We start from the raw sequence: 18,480 nt of genomic DNA, 5'->3' as shown, positions 1-18,480 counted from the left end.
CTTTAAAAGCAGCTTTTCCCAGGGAGGAGCAACACTGCTATGTTTTAACTCAACTGACTCCTGAGCCAGACTGCAGAAAGTGGACTCTGTCCACAGCAGTGCAGACTGGAGGGCCTGGCCAGCCTCCTCCACCCCAGCACAAGGGGGTTTCGTAAGGGTATTAATGTCACTGTCATCTGCTCCTGGTTGGCCTGTGGGTCCACATGGCCTGGACCTCACATCGGGCACCTTGTACCTTTCCCCGCCCTGTAGGGGCTGTGAAGAAGAGCAGGGTACCAAACGGAGTCCAAATAGAACACTGGCAAATGGATTCGAGGGAAGGAATGTTAGGGAATGCATGGGTGAAAGGGATGCAGGTAGGGGAGTGTATACAAAGGAAGGAATAGATACAGGAGAATGAATAGGTATGGGGAGGAGATGAGGGGATGGATATGGGAGAATGAAAAGGTACAGGGGCTGGATGAGGGGCTGGGTGTGGGAAATAAATGGGTTTATAGAATGAATAGGTACGGAAACAGAGGAAGGGATGTATTCAGAAGAATGAGTGGAAGGAAGCAAGGGGGTGAGAAGGCGCAGGGGGTACATGCAACAGGATGTGTGGAGAAATTGGATGCGAGGGATGGGCACAGGGTAATAGATTTAGGGAACGGGTCCAGGAAACGAATGCAGGGAGTGGATGTGTGAAGAAGACATAGGGAATGGTGAACCACAGGTGATGGAGATAGAGGAATGGATGGGAGGTGTTGTAGGGAATAGCTACAGGTCATAAGGGGACGTAAGGGGATGGACACTGGGGGGGGTGGATGCAGGGTGGACACAGCCAGCAGTTGCAGCGCACGGACACAGGGGATGATGCTCTGAGGTGACTGACTGTTGGCTCTGAGTCTTGCTTGTTAAGACTCGGTCTGGGTGACCGGGCAGTTCTGGTGTCCCTCAGGTGTGCAGACAGGACATGGGGTAAAAGCACCCTTTTCTATACAACACATCTCACAGAGGTGGCAATGGATCAGAGGGGTAGTGTGATGTTTCCAAGGCTATATAGCAAACTGATGACTGTGGCCGTGGCTCCTAACTCCCTGGCCTGTGCTCCTGCCAGGCCCCAGGAAGGTCCTCCCCAGCCCAAACTCAAGACAAGAAGACACTCACCAGAATTCCCCATCGTCCTGCACGGTCACGCCCATCTTCTCCCTCTCACTCTTGCTCACTTTCTGCCATTCCTCTGACCTGGGGAGTGAGTATCAGGGAGGGAACAGGATAAGAGGAGTAGCCCAAGGGAGAGCTCTGGACCAAGCCGCCCGCAGAGCACTGTGGGTAGAGACCTGGAGGCCATGCCCAGCCCAGCTAAGAAGCCTCTGTTCTCTCCCACTAGGAATTGTGATGTTCCTTTATGCCAGGGCTATGAAGTCAGGGAGTAAAGCTGGTGAGGTGCCATTGTCCAAGTACAAAGCATGTCACCCTTCTCCTGGCCACTGTCCTTGATGAACCTACCCCCCCCCCCCAGCACCACATTTACACTGGAAAGTAAGTCTCCTATTTTTTCCTCAGAGCATCTCTCCCAGACCCTGCAAGGCCCAGTCCAGTGTCACCACTTGTCCTTGCCTCTGTGCCCATATCCAGCCCCAACCCTGGTGAGCCTCACGTGTCACTCCAGGGCCCCGTCCACTCCCGCTCGCCCCAGGGGTTCCTCAGGCGGATCATGTCAAGCTTCTCTGACTTGAAGAAGGCCAGCAGGCCATGGCCCAGGCGCACCTTGCGCACATCGGTGACAGCATATGCATGGCCCTTCACCAGGCCACATGCCAGGCGGGCCTCCATGTCAGCTGCTGTCACAGCCTGCAGGGCAAACACAGACAGGAGGGTCACACTGGGATCTAAACTAAGGCACTGGAGCTAGGCTAAGGAGCCACATCACCTCCTTCAGGTAGGAATGGGAACTGCAACCTCACAGAAAGCTCTTTGCTTTGCTAAGGGCTCAGAACCCCAGGGGACCACACACACACACACACACACATGCACGCACACCAGAGTATATTGGTGCCAACTTGCCCCACTGCAGCTGATTGCTATATTTTTAGAATTTTTCACGTCTCAATACATAGGCCTGGCTGGCCTAGAATTCTCTATGTGGACTAGATTGGCTTTGAACTTGGCAATCCTCCTGCCTCTGCCTCTCTCAAATCCCATGTACTGAGATTACAGATGTGCAGCACCACGCTTGGTGGTAATACTCGGAAATGTTAAGAGATGCTTGTGAATACATAAGAGGAAAATGAGCTTGACGGGAGGGTTTATACCACGGAACTCAGCAGAAGGCATAAATCAGGGCTCCATGTCTCTAGAGAGCCAGCTGACCAAGCTCCATAGAAAGCTAGCTTATGCTGGGTTCAATGAACCCACCTTTCTCCCAGCAGTGACTGAGCAGAGGATCCTCCTGAAGACCAGCTCTAGATCACCTAAAGGGACTAGAGACTCCCTGTCCTCTTCCAGCTTCCCCTTAACTTCTGACACTTTATACCTTGACAAAGTATCTCAAAGGCTGGGACACAAGAGCCTAAGGGAGTCTGAATGGGGTGTGAACGGTGTAGTGGGTATTGCATGGTGGTGGGGTTGGATTTGCGTTGCTGTTCAGCTCTGGGGAAAGGGGGCTATGCTCCCCACCTACTCCATCTCCCGGAAAGCCAAGGGTCATTATGATGAGCTGACTGGGGCCCAAGCTCAGTCCCACTCCCTCCCATCCAGGGCTTGGGGTCTGCCCTGCAGCCCCCCTACCTTGATGGAGGCACTGATGAGCCCGCCTCTGCTGTGCACCTTCAGCACGCGCTCAAAGAGCTGATTCCTCTTAGCCTCGTCAGTGGCCAAGTCCCCCTCGGTCAGGTCAATGGGTTCAGAAACACCACCTGTGAAATCCACCAACGCATCGGCCGTGTTGCCTCCATCCAGGGCCTGGTAACAGCCGGCCAGCCTGGGGACAACAGGAAGGGAATTCCCAGCTCAGGTCTCCAGGCAGGTCTGAATCTTTTCACTCACACAGGGGCTGTCTGAAGCTGCAGGCTGCTACAGTCTCATAGCAAGGCAATCTTAGCTCAGGTCTTAACTCCCAGGCTCTCAGCCAGCTGCTGGTGGCGCATACTTTTAATCCCAGCACTCAAGAGGTACAGGAAGGTGGATCTCTGAGTTTGAAGCCAGCCTGGTCTACAGAACAAGTTCCAGGACAGGTTACATGGAGTCAAAACCAAACCAAAACAACAACTGAACAAAACAAAAACAAAACAAAACAGCAAACCAACACCTCCCAGGCCCCTCTGTTCTACTGAGCACCACCACGGTAGGACTCAAATTCTCTAGGCTTTAAGAGCCCCAATCTTCACCAGTTGTCTAAATACCTATCAATTTTTCTTAAACATGTTAGAAGTTAATTTATCTTTTGACACAATTCTGGATAAGTAATATAATTCATAAGGATAAAAATGTACACCTCTAGCTGGGTGTGGTAATACATACCTTTAATCCCAGCACTTGGGAGGCAGAGGCAGGCAGATTTCTGAGTTCGAGGCCAGCCTGGTCTACAAAGTGAGTTCCAGGACAGCCAGGGCTACAGAGAAACCCTATCTCAAAAAACCAAAAAAAAAAAAAAAAAAAAAAAAAAAAAAAAAGTACTACTCTAAGAAATTGTTTTTTAAAACAAATGCTGTATCTATGCCCTGGAACATTCTAGAAAGTACTAGAAAAGAATCTTTGGGGTAGGGGAAATGCTTGTTTGTGATGCTTGCAAAAGCACTACAGCTGGATCCCAATTATGTTTTGAGGTGTTAGCAATAACTCCTTAAAGTAGCTTCCGGCCAGAAGTGATAAAGTGTATGCGGAATTGGGAGATCTGTGTTCAGTTTTTTTGAGAGAACTTTGAAAATATATCAATCATCTATTACGTGTGACAATGTGACTGTGAACATGGGTAGCAGATATACAATACTGTGCCAACAGTATGCACTAAAAAGAGATAGATGCCCACAAACACAATGCCTGCTTTGTAAGGATGCCTATGAGCAAAAATGCACCAAAGACGTTAAAAGAAGCTGGCAGGGTAGCACACGCCTGGAACCTCAGCACTTTTGATTGTGAGCTCAAAACCAGCTTCTGCTGCATAGTGAGTTTGGGGAAAGCCTACATGAGACCTTGTCTCACAACAAGATTATTCTGAAAGAGCTGTCCTTGTTACAGGAAGTGGGGTGCAGAGAGGAAAAGAGGCACAGACGCTAGCAATGGCCTAAAGTAGGGCGGAAGCAGCCTTCACTGGTTTCTATGCCAACTGGATTTGCTCTAAAAGGTACATGCTCATTCTACCACCGGGGAGGCAGTTCAGGGGTTAAAGCAATTGCCAGGAGCCCAAGGGCTCGAATTCAAACTCAGAACCCAAGTAAGTGCAAGTGGATGCAGCGGTGGGGTGTGTGTGTGTGTGTGTGTGTGTGTGTGTGTGTGTGGACCTGTAACTCCAGCCTTGGCAGGCAGAGACGGGATGCTGAGAGCAAGCTAGCTAGCAAGACTGGCTGCATCAGTGAGCTCTGGGTTTGACTGAGAGCCCCTGCTTCAATGACTAAAGTGAAAGAGCAAACCAGGATGTGTCCAACATCAATCTCATGACTCCGCATCCACACACACACACACACAAACACACACACACATACATATATGCATATACATATACACACATGCACATATTCATACATACATACATATGCATGCACACATATACCCACACACATATACATACACACATGTGCACACACAAACATACACATACATACACATATATACATACACACATGCATACATACATACACACACCCACACATATACATATGCATGTGCACACATACATATACACACATATGCACACACACATACACATACACCCACACATATACATATGCATGTGCACACACACATATACACATACACACATACACCCACACACAATACATACACACATGCACACACACACATACATACATACATATACATGCACACACCCACACACACAAGTATACAAGTTTGACCACACACATGAAAACATATACATAAGTACAAAACACACACACACACACACACACACGTAAATAGAAAAAAATTAAAAGTAAATAAATAATAAATTCAAAAGCAAGCATAAAATGTTGCAGCCACTATGAACGGTCACATGACCTGGCAGTTCTGCTACGAGGTTACATTGGAAACGGGTGAAGTAGAGACTTGGATACCGCACACCCACGATCTCAGCAGCACTATTCACAGCTGCCCGAGAGTCCATCCACAGACAGATGACATCGGACGTGGAGCCACAGTGGTTCAGCATTGCTCAGCAATGGACAGAAGTGTGGGAATAAGCTGTCGTGTGGCCAGACCTTGACACTACCATGCTGAGTAAGAGAAGCCAGACACAGAGGAACAAATAATTGTAGGAGCCACTGCATATGCGATACCCAGAACAGGTAGAGTCATGGGAAAGAACAGGCGTTTGCCAGGCTACAGGGAGGGGAAAGGGAGGTATTGCTTAATGGGGAAGAATTCCTGCTGGAGTGTGCAAAGATTTTGGATGTGGGCAATGGGGACAACATCGTGGGCAGCAGTTGCTGGACAATGAACTGGGGTCTTAGCGAGAAGTACAGTGTTTGTGTGTGTGTTTGTGTGTGTGTCCAATAAAACTTTATTTAAAAACAAAATCAAGAGCTGGAAACATAGCTACATGATGCGGTGCTTACCTAACCAGCAGGAGGCCCCATACTGCCGCCCCACTAGTTAGTAGAAATCACTGGCCACCAAGGGACCAGCTCTGCTTTCTTAGGGTTAAATCTGCAGGTGTCTTTTCCTGGATACGTCTTTCCAATTATTATCCTCTCTTCCGTGCAGGCTCTTGAACTCACACTCTTATGATTCCTCTCACTCTCTGCCACCTCTGACCATCCCTCCATGCACAATCTCTAAAGACCTAGGAAGAGAATCCAGGGAGAGGCTCCTTCCAAGCTGGCTGAAACCAGCTGGCACTCCTGCCCCAAATGTTTCACTCCTCAGTGCACCTTTGCTGGTGTTCATTCTGCGCCAGGTCTGACAAGAGGAAGACAGGCATCTGGCCCAGGGTCCACCATCCAGACGGGATCTCAGGGCCACATCCCAGGAGAGGCCCCCAAGGGAGTTTGGTGGCAAGTGCTTAAGGGTGAGAGTCACTGCCCTACATAGAAGTGTCAGTCCCACTCAACTGTGGCAGGATGCCTGCCTTCCCCCAGGTCTCCACCTCGACAATAACAGAGCTAGTTGGCAAGGTTCTTGGGCCCAAGCTTTGACCATGCTGTGTGCTAGGCACCAGCCCCTCACCTCTCTGTGACAGGAGCCTTTCCTAAAGGCCCATGGGACCCATCAGCGGCTCACACTGGCCCGGCAACTCAGTCTGGCCATCCTACTCAGACAGCTCCACCTGGGCAACCCACCCAGCCACCCAGCCTGGCCACAGCCGCACCTACTTGGCATAGGCCTTCTCCACCAGGGCACACCAGAACTCATTTTTGGAGTTGGAATGGCAGTAAATGAGCTGGTTGTTGACTGTGGGCAGCCGGTCATCGACGATCACGTCCACCCACTCCCCAAAGCGCCAGAAGTTGAAGTGGAAGATGCCAGCATAGCTGTCAGGCTTCTCAGGGTTCCATTCCTGCTCCTTCCAGTCTGGGATGACCTGGGTGGGGAGAATGGAGGCATTGAGAGGCATCTGGCTCCCGAGGAAAGGGGGGTACATATGGCCAGAGAAACAGAACGAGAGTACTGGAGTTCATCCTATCACTGCGTGAACACCGTGGACCTGGTGAACAGTCTGGTCTTAGGACTTGGGTTCCATGTCTGTCAGAGCCAGAGACCCTGTCAGCCCCTTCTAGGCAGTGTTGTAAGATCCCACAGGCTCCCCTCCCTGCAAGCCTCCCTCACATCTGTTCCAGACACCCCAGCCACCCAGGCCGGGCCCCAAGTGGATTCCAGCAGCCACAGCAGACTCTTGTCTCCCTCCCCACCTAAGCAGCTCTTCGCAGGTCCTCTGGCTTCACACCAGCACCGGCCCTCACCATCTCTGGTTCCAAGACACTGTATTAGCACTGATGCCCACAGTCACCCTGACCCTCATGCAGTGGCAGACCCACAAAATGGCACTACTCCCCCAAGGTGCCTCCCTCCCTACCCAGCCTCACTTCTCAACCCTCTCATGGTTCCTCATCCAGCTCCCTGACCTTACGCCTCACACTCCATCAGTGACCACTTCATTGTCCAGGAAGCCCACCCTAACTCTAGACCAGACAAGGACCCCTATCCCTCAGCTTCTGGGCCGAGCACTTCTGTAAACTCTGCACTTTCGCTGGGTTAATATGTCAAGTGCCCATGTGGTGCTTCACCCAAGGTCTGCTCCTACCTCTGCAGGGTCAGCTCTCTGCAGGCAAGGCTTGCTTCCCATCCACTTGGCACAGGTGCATGTGTGTCACACATACGTTGACTGAATGAATAAACTCATTTACGCATTAGGACTCTAGTATCTAGTATTTATGAAGCTCCTTGCCAATGGCAGGGCTTGGACCTGACACAAATTAGCTCACTGTAATTTTCACAGTACAATCTCCACAGAGAGATTGCCATTGCCCGTCTCAGCCTGATAGATGGTTAAGGCTCTGAGAGGATAAGTCACTCATCCAGAGCCCACAGGGTTAGGAAAACCATAAAAACATGCTGTGGAGGCAGGTAGTTCTCGGTTTGAAGCTAGGATTCAAACCCAGGCCTGTGTGTTTACAGATGAGTTGTTCTGCAGTATATGAACTACCGTGTGGGCCCAGGGCCATGTGAGACATTGAGGGCCAAGATGACCCAGGCTTAATACAAGTCCGAAAGAAGCCTGAGTCTGGTGGGAGAGGAAGGCGCAAGGGGGCACCCATGGGATAGAGGGAAGAGAATAGAGAGCACCCCGGAGCTAACCTCAGCTCTGAGCACATGTTCTAGGAGTTGGCACAGATGTCTTCCCAAAGACACGAGGACAAATAGAGGTCATCGGAACCCCAAGAATCAGGCAGAGAAGGGGGAACGCCTCAGCTCTCCAAGCACAGCTGAGCCCCACCTGGAACTCAGGCAGTTCCTTCTGGAAGAAAGTCACTGTGGATCAGATAGTGCCCAGGCACGAAGGCAGGGGTGGCACACAGCTGCAGCCTTAACTGTGCTGGCCGGAGCCTCCGCACTCCACCCCCACCCCTTTAGGGATGTGTTGTTTATACGCTTATACTATCAACAGGGACACAAGCGAAGGAGAATAGTCTCTGGTGACACACTGGGAGCTAAAAGATGAAGATGCCAACTCTGGGGAGAGGTACTACCACCACTCCTCTGTATGGAGCACTGTGAGGTACCAGGCACAAGCCAGCTGTTTCCACAGTGCCCCCACCTCACAACTCTGCAGGATGATGCCCTGGTAGAGGTTCCCACAAGCAGAGTTCCAATACAGGTTGCTTAGCAACCTGGGCCCAGGTCAGCAACCTGACATGGTCCAGTATCACCCTTTCCTCTCTTTACCTCTGTCTTCAGCCAACTCTGGCCTTTTGAAATAAAAGCTCCCAGGTTGGCCTCTGCTCTGACCCCTTCCCCTGGCTCCCCAGTTTGCTTTGAAGATAGAGCACTGAGTAAAAACTGGGGCCTACCCAAGGTGGGGTCATCCTACTGCAGATGGGAAAACTGAAGCCCAGAGAAGCTGCCCAAGGCTACAGAACCATAGAGAGCCACAGCAAGGGCTTGGCTCCTCCGCAGAGACTCTGCACTGGGTGCTCTGGACTGCAAGAGATGGGAGGAGGAGGAGCCCTCAAAGGGCATGGGGAGGTATGCTGGGACCCGCAAGGATCATTAGTCAAACTCAAGGTTTTGGCACTGAGCCCACGGTGGCCCAAGAAGAAGCTAATGAGGCTCCAGGGCCGGAGATCCAGAGTCAGGATCTCTGGAGGCCTCGATTTCCCTTCCTGCATCAAAGCCATTAGAGTTAGTGTCGGGTGGGCGCCACAGTGGCTTTCCATCCTCAGCCCCTCTGCTGCCTGCTAGTGGGAGGAGAGTCCGGACACATCTATCCACATGCCACATCTGGCTCTGCCGCAGTCAAGGAGGCCCCCTAGATAAGCCCAAACAGAACCTGCCTGACCTTTAGGGAGGGAATGGCAGTGCGTTGAACACAGTGAGCATGTCTAAGTCACGAGGTCACAGTGACACCAAATAGTCACTACCGGAGGAAACTTCTTGAGATGGGAAATTTAAGGATGAAACACAGACCTGGGTTTGTTAGTTAGTTAGTTAGTTAGTTTGTTTGTTTGTTTTTTCATACCATAGGACAACCAAACAGTAAGATAAAGGTGGGGTGTCTCTGCCTGGAAAAAAATTTCCCAGGTAATAAATGAGGAAGGAAGGATGAGATTGGGTGACTTTTATTTTGAAGCCAGTGATGCATCAACGATTGTGGTGTATAAAACCGTAGCACTGGGTTGTGGGGCAGAGGCTGGGGAGTTTGAGACCAAATTCCAGGCTAAAGGCTAGGAATGTAGCTCACTGGTAGAGTGCTTGTCTAAGGTGTAGGATGCCTGGGTTGGCTCCCTGACACCAAATTGATGTCATATCTCATGCCTGTAATCCCAGCACTTAGGAGGTGGAGGAAGGGCGAGCAGATATCCTGCACAGCCGCACAGCCAGCTCTGAGACGGCTGCATGCATGAGATCCCGGCTGGAAAGAAAACAGAACCTAAAGAAGGTTTATTCAGTGGTTACATCACTGAAAGAGGGAGGAGGGGGAAGGAGTGGGGACAAGAAGACAAGATGTAACTTCTGAAGGTAAAAAAACAAAAACAAAAACAAAACAAACACAAAACTCTGAATCTAATCAAGTCTCTGGGACAGATGCAGGTTACAGAGGGCAAGGGCCAGAGACCACGACACTCACACCCTCATGAGCGTGCAACCAACAAAATCCACCTCTGACAAATGACCCAGTTTCTTCAATAAATAAATTGCAGGGAAAATGAACAGAAGAAAGAGTGACTGGGCCATGGCTTTTACGGAGTTGTATTTGGATCCCACATAAGCAGACTGCCAACCCTGTGCATTTTAAAACTAAAGCACTTAGTGTGTATGAAATCCCTCCGGACCCCTAATCTGAACCCGAGGTTCCCAAAGCTGAAAGGTTTAAGCACCAACTGGTGCTCAGAAGATTTTGAGTTTGGAGCTGGGGTTTTGGAGTTTTCAGATTCGGAACGCTCAAGGAGTAAAATGCATAAATACCAAAAAATCCTGAAGTCTGGAATTTTGGGTTCCAAACATTTTGGACTACTTTAAAATATTTTGGCTGCATATTAGTATTATAGTAATTATATGTCTGTATATGTATATACATACATATATATTATATTAAAGTTAGTGAGAAGTTAAAAGTTATAATATATTAACAAGCAGGGGAAGTTGCCTGTATGCATGTCTGTGTGCTACCTCAGGCCTGTCTCCTGTAGGCCAGCAGGTACAGATGGTTGTGAGCCAATGTGTGTGCTAGGATTCAAGCTCAGGTTCCCTGGGAAAGCAACAGTCACTCTAACTGCTGAGCTATCTCTCCAGCTCTAGCGAGTCCCTCTCTTTTGGAACGGAACCCGTCAGCATTGGTGGAAGACGTGATGCTGGGGAGTTGAGAGGAGTAAAGATGCGACTGGGAGTGGCCACTGTGAAGGGATGCTCTGTGGTCCCTACATGTCGCCAGGACACCAGTGCCTGACCTGCTAGTGGGAACCCTAAGGAGGGAAGTGGGGACACTTTGCTGATCTTCTTACCTCAGGCCCCAGCATCTCCTTCTAGGCTCCAGAGAAATCTACTATGAGTAGCCAGGTGTGGTGTCACACGCCTTTAACCCTAGCACTCCGGAGGCAGAGGCAGATAAATCTCTGTAAATTTGATGCCAGCCTGGTCTACAAAACAAGTCCAAGACAGCCAGAGCTCTGTTACAGAGAGAAACCCTGTCTTGCAAAACCATAAAACAAAACAAAACAAACAAACAAACAAACAAACAACCCTACCATTACTGCAAAACTCATGACACCTCACAGGGTGTCCTGGCTATGCCTGCCCTGCCCCTTCCTTCATCCCTGAGAGCTAACCAGGCAGCTGGGCAACCCTCTTGGTCCCAGCACTAGTCTCTTTCCCCAGAGCCCTCTCAGTGAGGCTCCTCCTCGGATCCCTGGCACCTAGCACAGGGCCTGGCCCAGCACCAAAGCTGGAAACTGCTAATGCTGGTCAGTGAGGCCCCTAAGTCTCCTACCCACAACTCCAGGGCTGTTACAACGATGATAACAGAATGCTGTGGGGAACTTCACAGCCTGTAGAGGGCTGTGGTATCTGCAGACATGTCAGTCTGAGAACCTTGGGGCAAGGAGGCAGATAGCTCCTGGGAAACCTCCCTCCCAGAGTCCAAGAACCTTCAACACTGCCCACCTCTCTGTCTCTCTGTGTCTGTCTCTCTCTGTGTCTGTCTGTCTGTCTGTCTCTGTCTCTGTGTGTACGTGTATCTGTCTTTGTGTCTTTCTGTCTCCATCTGTGTGTGTGTGTGTGTGAGAGAGAGAGAGAGAGAGAGAGAGAGAGAGAGAGAGAGAGAGAGAGAGAGAGAGAGAGGAGAGAGAGAGGCGTTCAGGGTCTAAAGCTGAACGGCTATGGGAGGCAGAGCTTCTCACAGGCTCTGGGTGGGAATCACTCAGCACAGAGAGGGTGCTCCACTGTGCCCCCTGGTGTTGAGTTTCCTGGAAAGCTTTCAGGTTCAGGCACCTGGCTGGAATCCCCCTTGGACAGCACCCAACCCTGTGTACAACTAGCCTTATGGGTCAAGAGTCCAGGGAGGGTGGCACTGCCCAGGCCCTGTGTGTAGTGAGAGCGACGTGAAATCGAGTGTGATGAATGTGGGACCGGCAGGAGCTTTTCCGATCCCTGCCTTAGACCCTCAGGGCTGGCTTAGGGCATTTCTGAGCAACCCTGATGAAACGCCAAGGTTGCCAGGGGGATTCTGCGTTGCCTGAGTTGGGTGAGGTGAGACCCAGGCCTTTTTGAGTCCTGAACTCAGCAGGCCCTGCCGTAGGACTCCTCAAGTCTTAGCTTCCAATTTCACATTCAGATACAGTGAATGGAGAGGCCAGGAAGGGATGAGCCATCCCTGTGCCCCGGGAACAGTGTGTCCAGAGCCCAGGGTGGGCTACCCTGCTCTGGCCACAGCAACTCATGCTCATAGAGCAGGAGAATGTTGGTCTTCCCTTCTTAGGCACAGTGTGAGGGTCAGCCATCCCTTCAGCTGGGACATCTGAGCCTGATTATAGTGGGGAGAACTCACCCCTTCTCAACACCTGCCGCCATCAGCATTAGCCTGCCGTGCAGTCTCTGGCTACACCCTTCACCTCTCTGAACCTTAAGTTCCTGTTCAGTGAATAGACCTTCCAACCCTTCTCTCAAGATGACACAGAGTCTGTAGGCGTCCCTGGGACCGTAACAGCAGGCCACTGGAGAACAAACAACTTCCTGGGTGTTCGCTTTACTGACATTCTTCATTGGACTTCCCTGGCAACCAGTAAAGTGAGCACCACTTACTACCAGGGAGGAAACCAGCCAGAAAGGTGGCCTGGGGCACACAGTAGGTCAGTGGCTGGCAGAACAGCTACAGACGCTGGCTTTCTGCCAGGCAGAGGATCCAGGACAGCAGGACTCCTCGCTCCGTGATTCCCAGTGGTTTCCATGGCAAATGGATCGTATCCACTGTGTGCATTCTGGGGACTGTGCCTGACCACTGCAGTTCACAGGGGCTGGAAGCTGGACTCGGCTCAATTCTGCCCCTCTCAGAGGCCAGCAGCTTCAAGGCTGGCTGGATGCAACGGATGGAGGCATTTGGGGAGGGACTTGTGAGAACACAGAGGCTCCTGCGCCGTGCCGTGGGGAGGCAGCCTAGGGAGGTTTCTCTGAACGCTATGAGTAAGGGGTAAGATAACAAAAGCTGAGGGACATCCCCTTGGAGTACCTGGAAGGTAGGGGCATTTGCAAGCCAACCCACGGAAGCCTCTGGAAACCCAGCTTTAATGAGGAACCTCTTTCTCTGTAGGAAGCCATCCAAACAGACCTGGGTCCTCAGAAGAGGTGGGAGAGTATCTTTCCCAAGCCCGTCCATCACAGGAGGTCACAGTTGTGAGATCAAAGGTCCAGGGGCTGAGAGCTCAACTCCCAGTCCATGCCTCCATGCCCCAGGATAGAGGCCTCCTCCACTGGGCCTTAGCTGTCCCTATCCAAATACAGGCTGAACCCTAAGGTGATGCCACTGTCAGCTACCCCAATGCCAAGATCAGAGGATGTGGCACAGAACCAGAGACTCTATTTGGAAGGTCAAGCCCAGGAGAAGGTCAGGGGTTTCTAGAGGGCACAGCCAAACAGTGACCAAGACCACACTAAATTAGTATCAGTCCTACCCACTACACTCCCCTGTCCCAAGCATAGCCTTAGCATGCTCTTTCATACCCTAGAGGATTGGTACCTGCAGGGCAGCTAGGAGACCTGGCTGACAGGTGAAACTCAGTCCTCATGAGAGATCTCACTGCTCGACCTCATCCTCAAGGCTGGCAGGGTGGAGTTGCTCAGCGCCACAGGGCCCATGAGAGAAGGATTCTGATGCTATGGGCTTGCAGCAAGATGTGCAAACCACACCACGGAGGCACACACACCACACCACAGAGGGGAGGGCACACAGTCTTTATTGTGAAACAGGCACAACAGAGACACTCATGTCCCCACAGGGCAGACGGATCAGAGTGAGGCAGAGTTGGGGCACAGGCAGTGTGAACCAAAGGGGTCTCTAAAGCTGTAGGGAGAGGTCAGGAAGAGAAGCAGAAAGGCAGAGGCACTGTCTGGTTGTGGCTCCCTAGAGTCAGCAGAGTCCAGAAGCACCGGCCAGTGCTTCGGCAAGCATGTTACAGAGCAGAGGCACCGGGACAAGAGACACCGGTACCACAGCCTATCTCCTGCCTCCAGAATCCTGCACCTGAGCTGGGGCTTGCAGTCCTGGCAGCTCACCCGCTGGGACAGATCCTTCCTTCAGTATTCCTGATGGAGGCAGCCTTGAGACAGTCAGGGGACACTGCTGAGGTACCTCTGGCTGATGCTAGGTGACAGGCAATGGGAGGCTCTCAGGATGTGCAAGGCGAGGGACAATGAGACTTGGGGTAGGGCTGAACCTGCTGATAATTGTGCCACCATTTTCCTGTCAGTTTAGGCATCACAGCCAGACAGCTCTAGCCCACTTCAGACGTCAGGCATCCTAACTGCCCCCCAAGCCTTACTCAGGGGTCTGCACTCCAGGAGAACAGCCAGGAAATGCCCAGGGGGTGACAGCAAATGCCAGCTTTCCTAACAGGGACATCAGTGTTGCTAGCTCAGAGCCCTGGACCCCTCTAACTCTGCTTCACCATTCGAGTCTCAGTCTCCCAGTTCAAAAAGCACTGCACCAAGGACGCCTCAGTCAGGATCACCTCCACCAAGCCCACAAGCCAGTACCAGCTCAATAATTAAACTAAAGTTAGCCTTACTCCTTACCAGGACTAGCCCTCAGGCCCACATCCATACAAATAGTTATGCCATCTCTCAATACCCATATGAGCGTGGGTGGCTAGAGCTGTTTCAGTTTCTACACGCTCTCTGACTTCTCCATAAAAACCAGGCCCAGACCTGGAAAGTCAGTCAGATCAAGCCCCGCTGTCATCCTGCCCGTGTCTTGAAGGCCCTAAGGTCACAGCGGGCTGCTGCCGACACTGGGAGGAGCACCTTGCTGCTGCCAGAGGCTGGGCATTCGCCTTCTGGCTCCAGCTTTGGCCAGCAGGGGCAAACACCTTCTTGCCAGGTTCCCCGGAAGGTGTTCCTGTCCAGTCTCAGTCTCCCGTCCCTGAAGGGAGGAATCAATACTGGGTGTTTGCATCTCTTGGTCAGTCTCTTCATCTCTCAATCCCGCTCGCTCTTCACCACAGGGGGCCCATCCATCTTCCCATGTGGACCCAAAAGGCCTCTACAGTCTATAGTAGCAGCATCCAGCTTCTAGACTACGGAGCCATGGGACATCACTGTGAGCCGCAGCACTGGCACCAGGGAAAAGGAAGGGATGTAGCACTCGGGGGAACTCTGGCCAAGATGAGCGCAGGAGGAGCAGCTAGAAGAATGTCCCCAAAATACACATGAGGAAGGAGGTCCAAGCAAGGGAGAGGTGGGGCCAGGGGCAGGGCAGCCAGGGCTGTCATCAGAGCTGGTTAAACACCACAGAGGCCTTTAGGTTGGCAGGCTCCACGCCCTCGCCAAAGGTGATGAGGAAATACATGACCTTGCGGATCTTGGCCAGGTCAGAAAGGCGCTCCCCAAACTCCAGGGCGTCTGCCTCATTCCAATCCATGGCTTCGGAGTCTTCCTTGCGCCAGAAGATGGCGGCGGGGTCCAGCAGCTGGCGTGTCATGAGGTTGGTGAGGTCGGGCGTCCAGTTCTGCGAGGTGCCCGTGATGGTGACCTTTCCCGGCTTGTCCAGAACCACGTTCCAGTGATCGAACTGCAGCTTCTGCTGCTGGATGAAATCGAGGCGGTAGACGGACTCAGCTGGCCGGATCAGCTTCTCGCCATCCTGCTTCTTCTCCCCACGCTGCTTCAGGCTCTCTACTCGGAGCCGCATCTGCTGGGTCAGGTCCTGGTCCAGAACCAGCGGCATCTCCAGCTGCTGCTTCTGCGGCCCATCCTCTGCCATGGCCCAAGTGCTACAGCGATTGCCACTGCCACCACTACCACCAGCGTCAGGGAATCAAGTGGGCTGGATCCTCCGATGCCAAGAGAAGAGGCCACCTGAAGGCCCGCCTCCCTTTCCAGCCTTTCTGGCCCCACCCAGTTCTCAGAACAGGGGACACAGGAGTGTGTGTGTCCAACTGCCTCCTAACTGGTAAAGCTGTGCTGTAGGCAGGCTGGAGAGTGATGGGCTCCCTGGGGACCAGAGCACTGATATCAACTGCTGTGGCAACCACCTTGACTACAGTGGTAGTGGCAAGCTGGAGCTTTGCTTGTTTGTGAAGAGTGGAACACTCCACAGGGCTGTTGGGAGATAGGTGGGGTTATAGACACATGGAGGTAACCGAAGACTGTCCAGGAAAGAGGTGGTAGGGCGGGGTAGCTCCGGTGGCACACATTTCAGTTTTCTGTAGTCAGCCAAGCCAACTTTCCATGGTTGCCTCCTCCTCCGCACCCCCCACCCCATTCTCTCATAGCCCCTGTCAGGTCCTGTCAGATGCCCTGGTGTCTCCCTCTCCTTTATCACCATCAGGACCCAGCCCAGCTGTCACCTCTCATCTGAACCTGCAGCCCTCAAATCCCAAATCATCTGCCAGTCGGCTGGCTCGACTCCCAGAGGCCGTGGTTTGATCGATCCAACCACATAGCCACAGGCTTGGCTCTCACGTCCACCAAAATCCTACCAGCCATTTCGCCTAAACTGATCCTCCACCTCCCGTGGGAGACGTGAGGCCAGGGAAGAAGCTGGGGACCTACATACTAGGGAATGTCAGTGGGAGGAGGAACCCAGACAGTGTATGTGGACAGATGGCAGAACTGGAGTCTGTGAGTGCCTCTGAGTGGTGGAGACAGAAATGCTGCTGTCTCAGAACATCTCTCTCTCTCTCTCTCTCTCTCTCTCTCTCTCTCTCTCTCACACACACACACACACACACACACGAAAGAGGCATGGGGTGAGGTGGACTAGCTGGAACCACTGGAACGGTCTAGGGGACCAGAAGTACATGCTATTGCCAGATGGAGGCCAAGTGAACCAGTAGGGGTTTGGGGTTATGACCAGCACAGAGCCCCATGATGCATGATGGGCAACTTGCCTGCTTTGTTCTGTTTGTTTGTTTGTGTTTGTTTTGTGTTGTATTGTTTGGCGCAGGGCCACACTGTGTAGCCATCCAGGCTGGCCTCAAGCTCCCAGACACCCTCCTGCTTGAGCCTCCCACGTGCTGGGCTCACAGGTGTGAGCCACCATGGCAAACTGTTTTATTTTGTTTGTAGAGTGCTGGGAATTGAACTCAAGGGCTCTGTAACCGAACCACACGCCCTAGATCAGTTCCCTTTTATTTTAAGGCAGGATCTCAGAAAGCTGCCTAGACTGGTTTCAATCTCACAATCCTCCTGCCTCAGCCTCTCCAGTGGGGGTTTTGGGATGAAGGAGGAGCTCAGAGGCGTCAGTATAGAGTGCTCAGCTGGCACGGACAAGATCCTGGATTCAGATCCCAGCGCTGAGAAAAATCAACCTCAACCCCTGGGGTAAGACCTTGGGGCCACTAGCAGCAATTCCCGAAGACAGAACTGGAAAGAGACGAGGTGAAGCTGCCTGCTCACCGGCTGGCCCTCGGGCGGGAGCCTGAGAGCTGTCGCTAAGGCAGTGCTACTTACGCTCTGACGAGAAACCGCTTCAGTGCTCCCAGCACTACACACTGATCTTAAAAAGTTTTTTCGTTGCATTTATTTGTTTATTTATTCATTTATTGTGTGCCTACCTGTGCATGTGTGGACACGTGAGGCTGGGGGGAGGGGCAATCTGAGGGAGTCGGTTCTCTCCAAGCACTATAAAGGTCCAGGACTGAAGGCAGACTGAAGGCAACAAGCCCCTGTCCCCACCTAGCCACATGGCAAGCTCAGCTTGTGTCTGTGTGTTTGTTCCCATGTCTGAGAGAGTGATGTGTGTGTGTGTGAGTGTGAATAAGTGTAAATGAGTGTGTGGTGTGACAGCTGGTGTGTGTGAGTAGGATGTTGGGGACGCAAGCCCAAGCTCTGCCTAGGGCAGACAGGTGCTTTCCCACTGAGCTGGCCCCCAGCTCTTGCTCTGTGTCTAAGATATCTCTGGTGGACCAGACGCCCTGACAGGGCAGGTGTTACGTCTGTCTTGTTCATCACGGTACATGAGACCAGGGCTTGCCATGCTCAGAGAGAAGGGAGAGGGGCTCAGAAGGCAGAATAAATGGCAGGAATGCTCAATGAATGAATGAATGAATGAATGACAAAAGGTGATTAAGGGACTCAGAGGTCTAGAAGGTGAAGTAGAGATTCTCTGAAGCGTTTCAGGAAAAGGGGGGGGGCGGAGATCTAGACAAGCTGTGGGGACATCAGTAAGTGGTTGAAGGTCAACATGGACGGAGCCGATGCCAAGAACCAGAGCTATGGGGGTCAAGGGCAGAGGGCAGAGATTAACCTCATAGACACAATTATCTCCAGAAAGGCTGAGAAATTAGAAGTGGCAAGCACTTTGTGCCAGGCAAAAAGCCAGCACAGCAGGCTGGCAAGGACAGCAACATCGGAGGCTGAGGCCAAGAAAGCTGGCATCTGTGCAGACACTCACAGGGGGAAAAGTAGGGTCCCTGC

At 52.0% G+C, this 18,480-nt stretch overlaps 2 protein-coding genes across 4 annotated transcripts in view; both read right to left on the bottom strand.

The window, feature by feature from the left end:
• The window catches only part of Capn5 (calpain 5), a 59,993-nt gene that overhangs the window by 6,511 nt on the left and 35,002 nt on the right, over positions 1-18,480 (bottom strand). For all 3 annotated transcript variants that reach the window (XM_021167937.2, XM_085841511.1, XM_029479915.2), the window contains exons 4-7: positions 6,510-6,718; positions 2,770-2,962; positions 1,640-1,833; positions 1,147-1,224 (exon numbers count right to left, since the gene is read on the bottom strand). In XM_021167937.2, the coding sequence (XP_021023596.1) occupies positions 1,147-1,224; positions 1,640-1,833; positions 2,770-2,962; positions 6,510-6,718 (674 nt within the window). The remainder of the gene's footprint in view (positions 1-1,146; positions 1,225-1,639; positions 1,834-2,769; positions 2,963-6,509; positions 6,719-18,480) is intronic.
• On the bottom strand, positions 13,782-15,947 carry Omp (olfactory marker protein). Its single transcript, XM_021167938.2, has one exon. The coding sequence runs from the start codon at positions 15,821-15,823 to the stop codon at positions 15,332-15,334; it is 492 nt and encodes a 163-aa protein (XP_021023597.1). The 5' UTR covers positions 15,824-15,947; the 3' UTR covers positions 13,782-15,331.

Source organism: Mus caroli, unplaced genomic scaffold (assembly GCF_978045245.1).
Source record: "Mus caroli unplaced genomic scaffold, Mus_caroli_1 scaffold_8, whole genome shotgun sequence".
Taxonomy (NCBI): Eukaryota; Metazoa; Chordata; class Mammalia; order Rodentia; family Muridae; genus Mus; species Mus caroli.
This window is presented reverse-complemented; position numbering and strand designations above follow the sequence as displayed.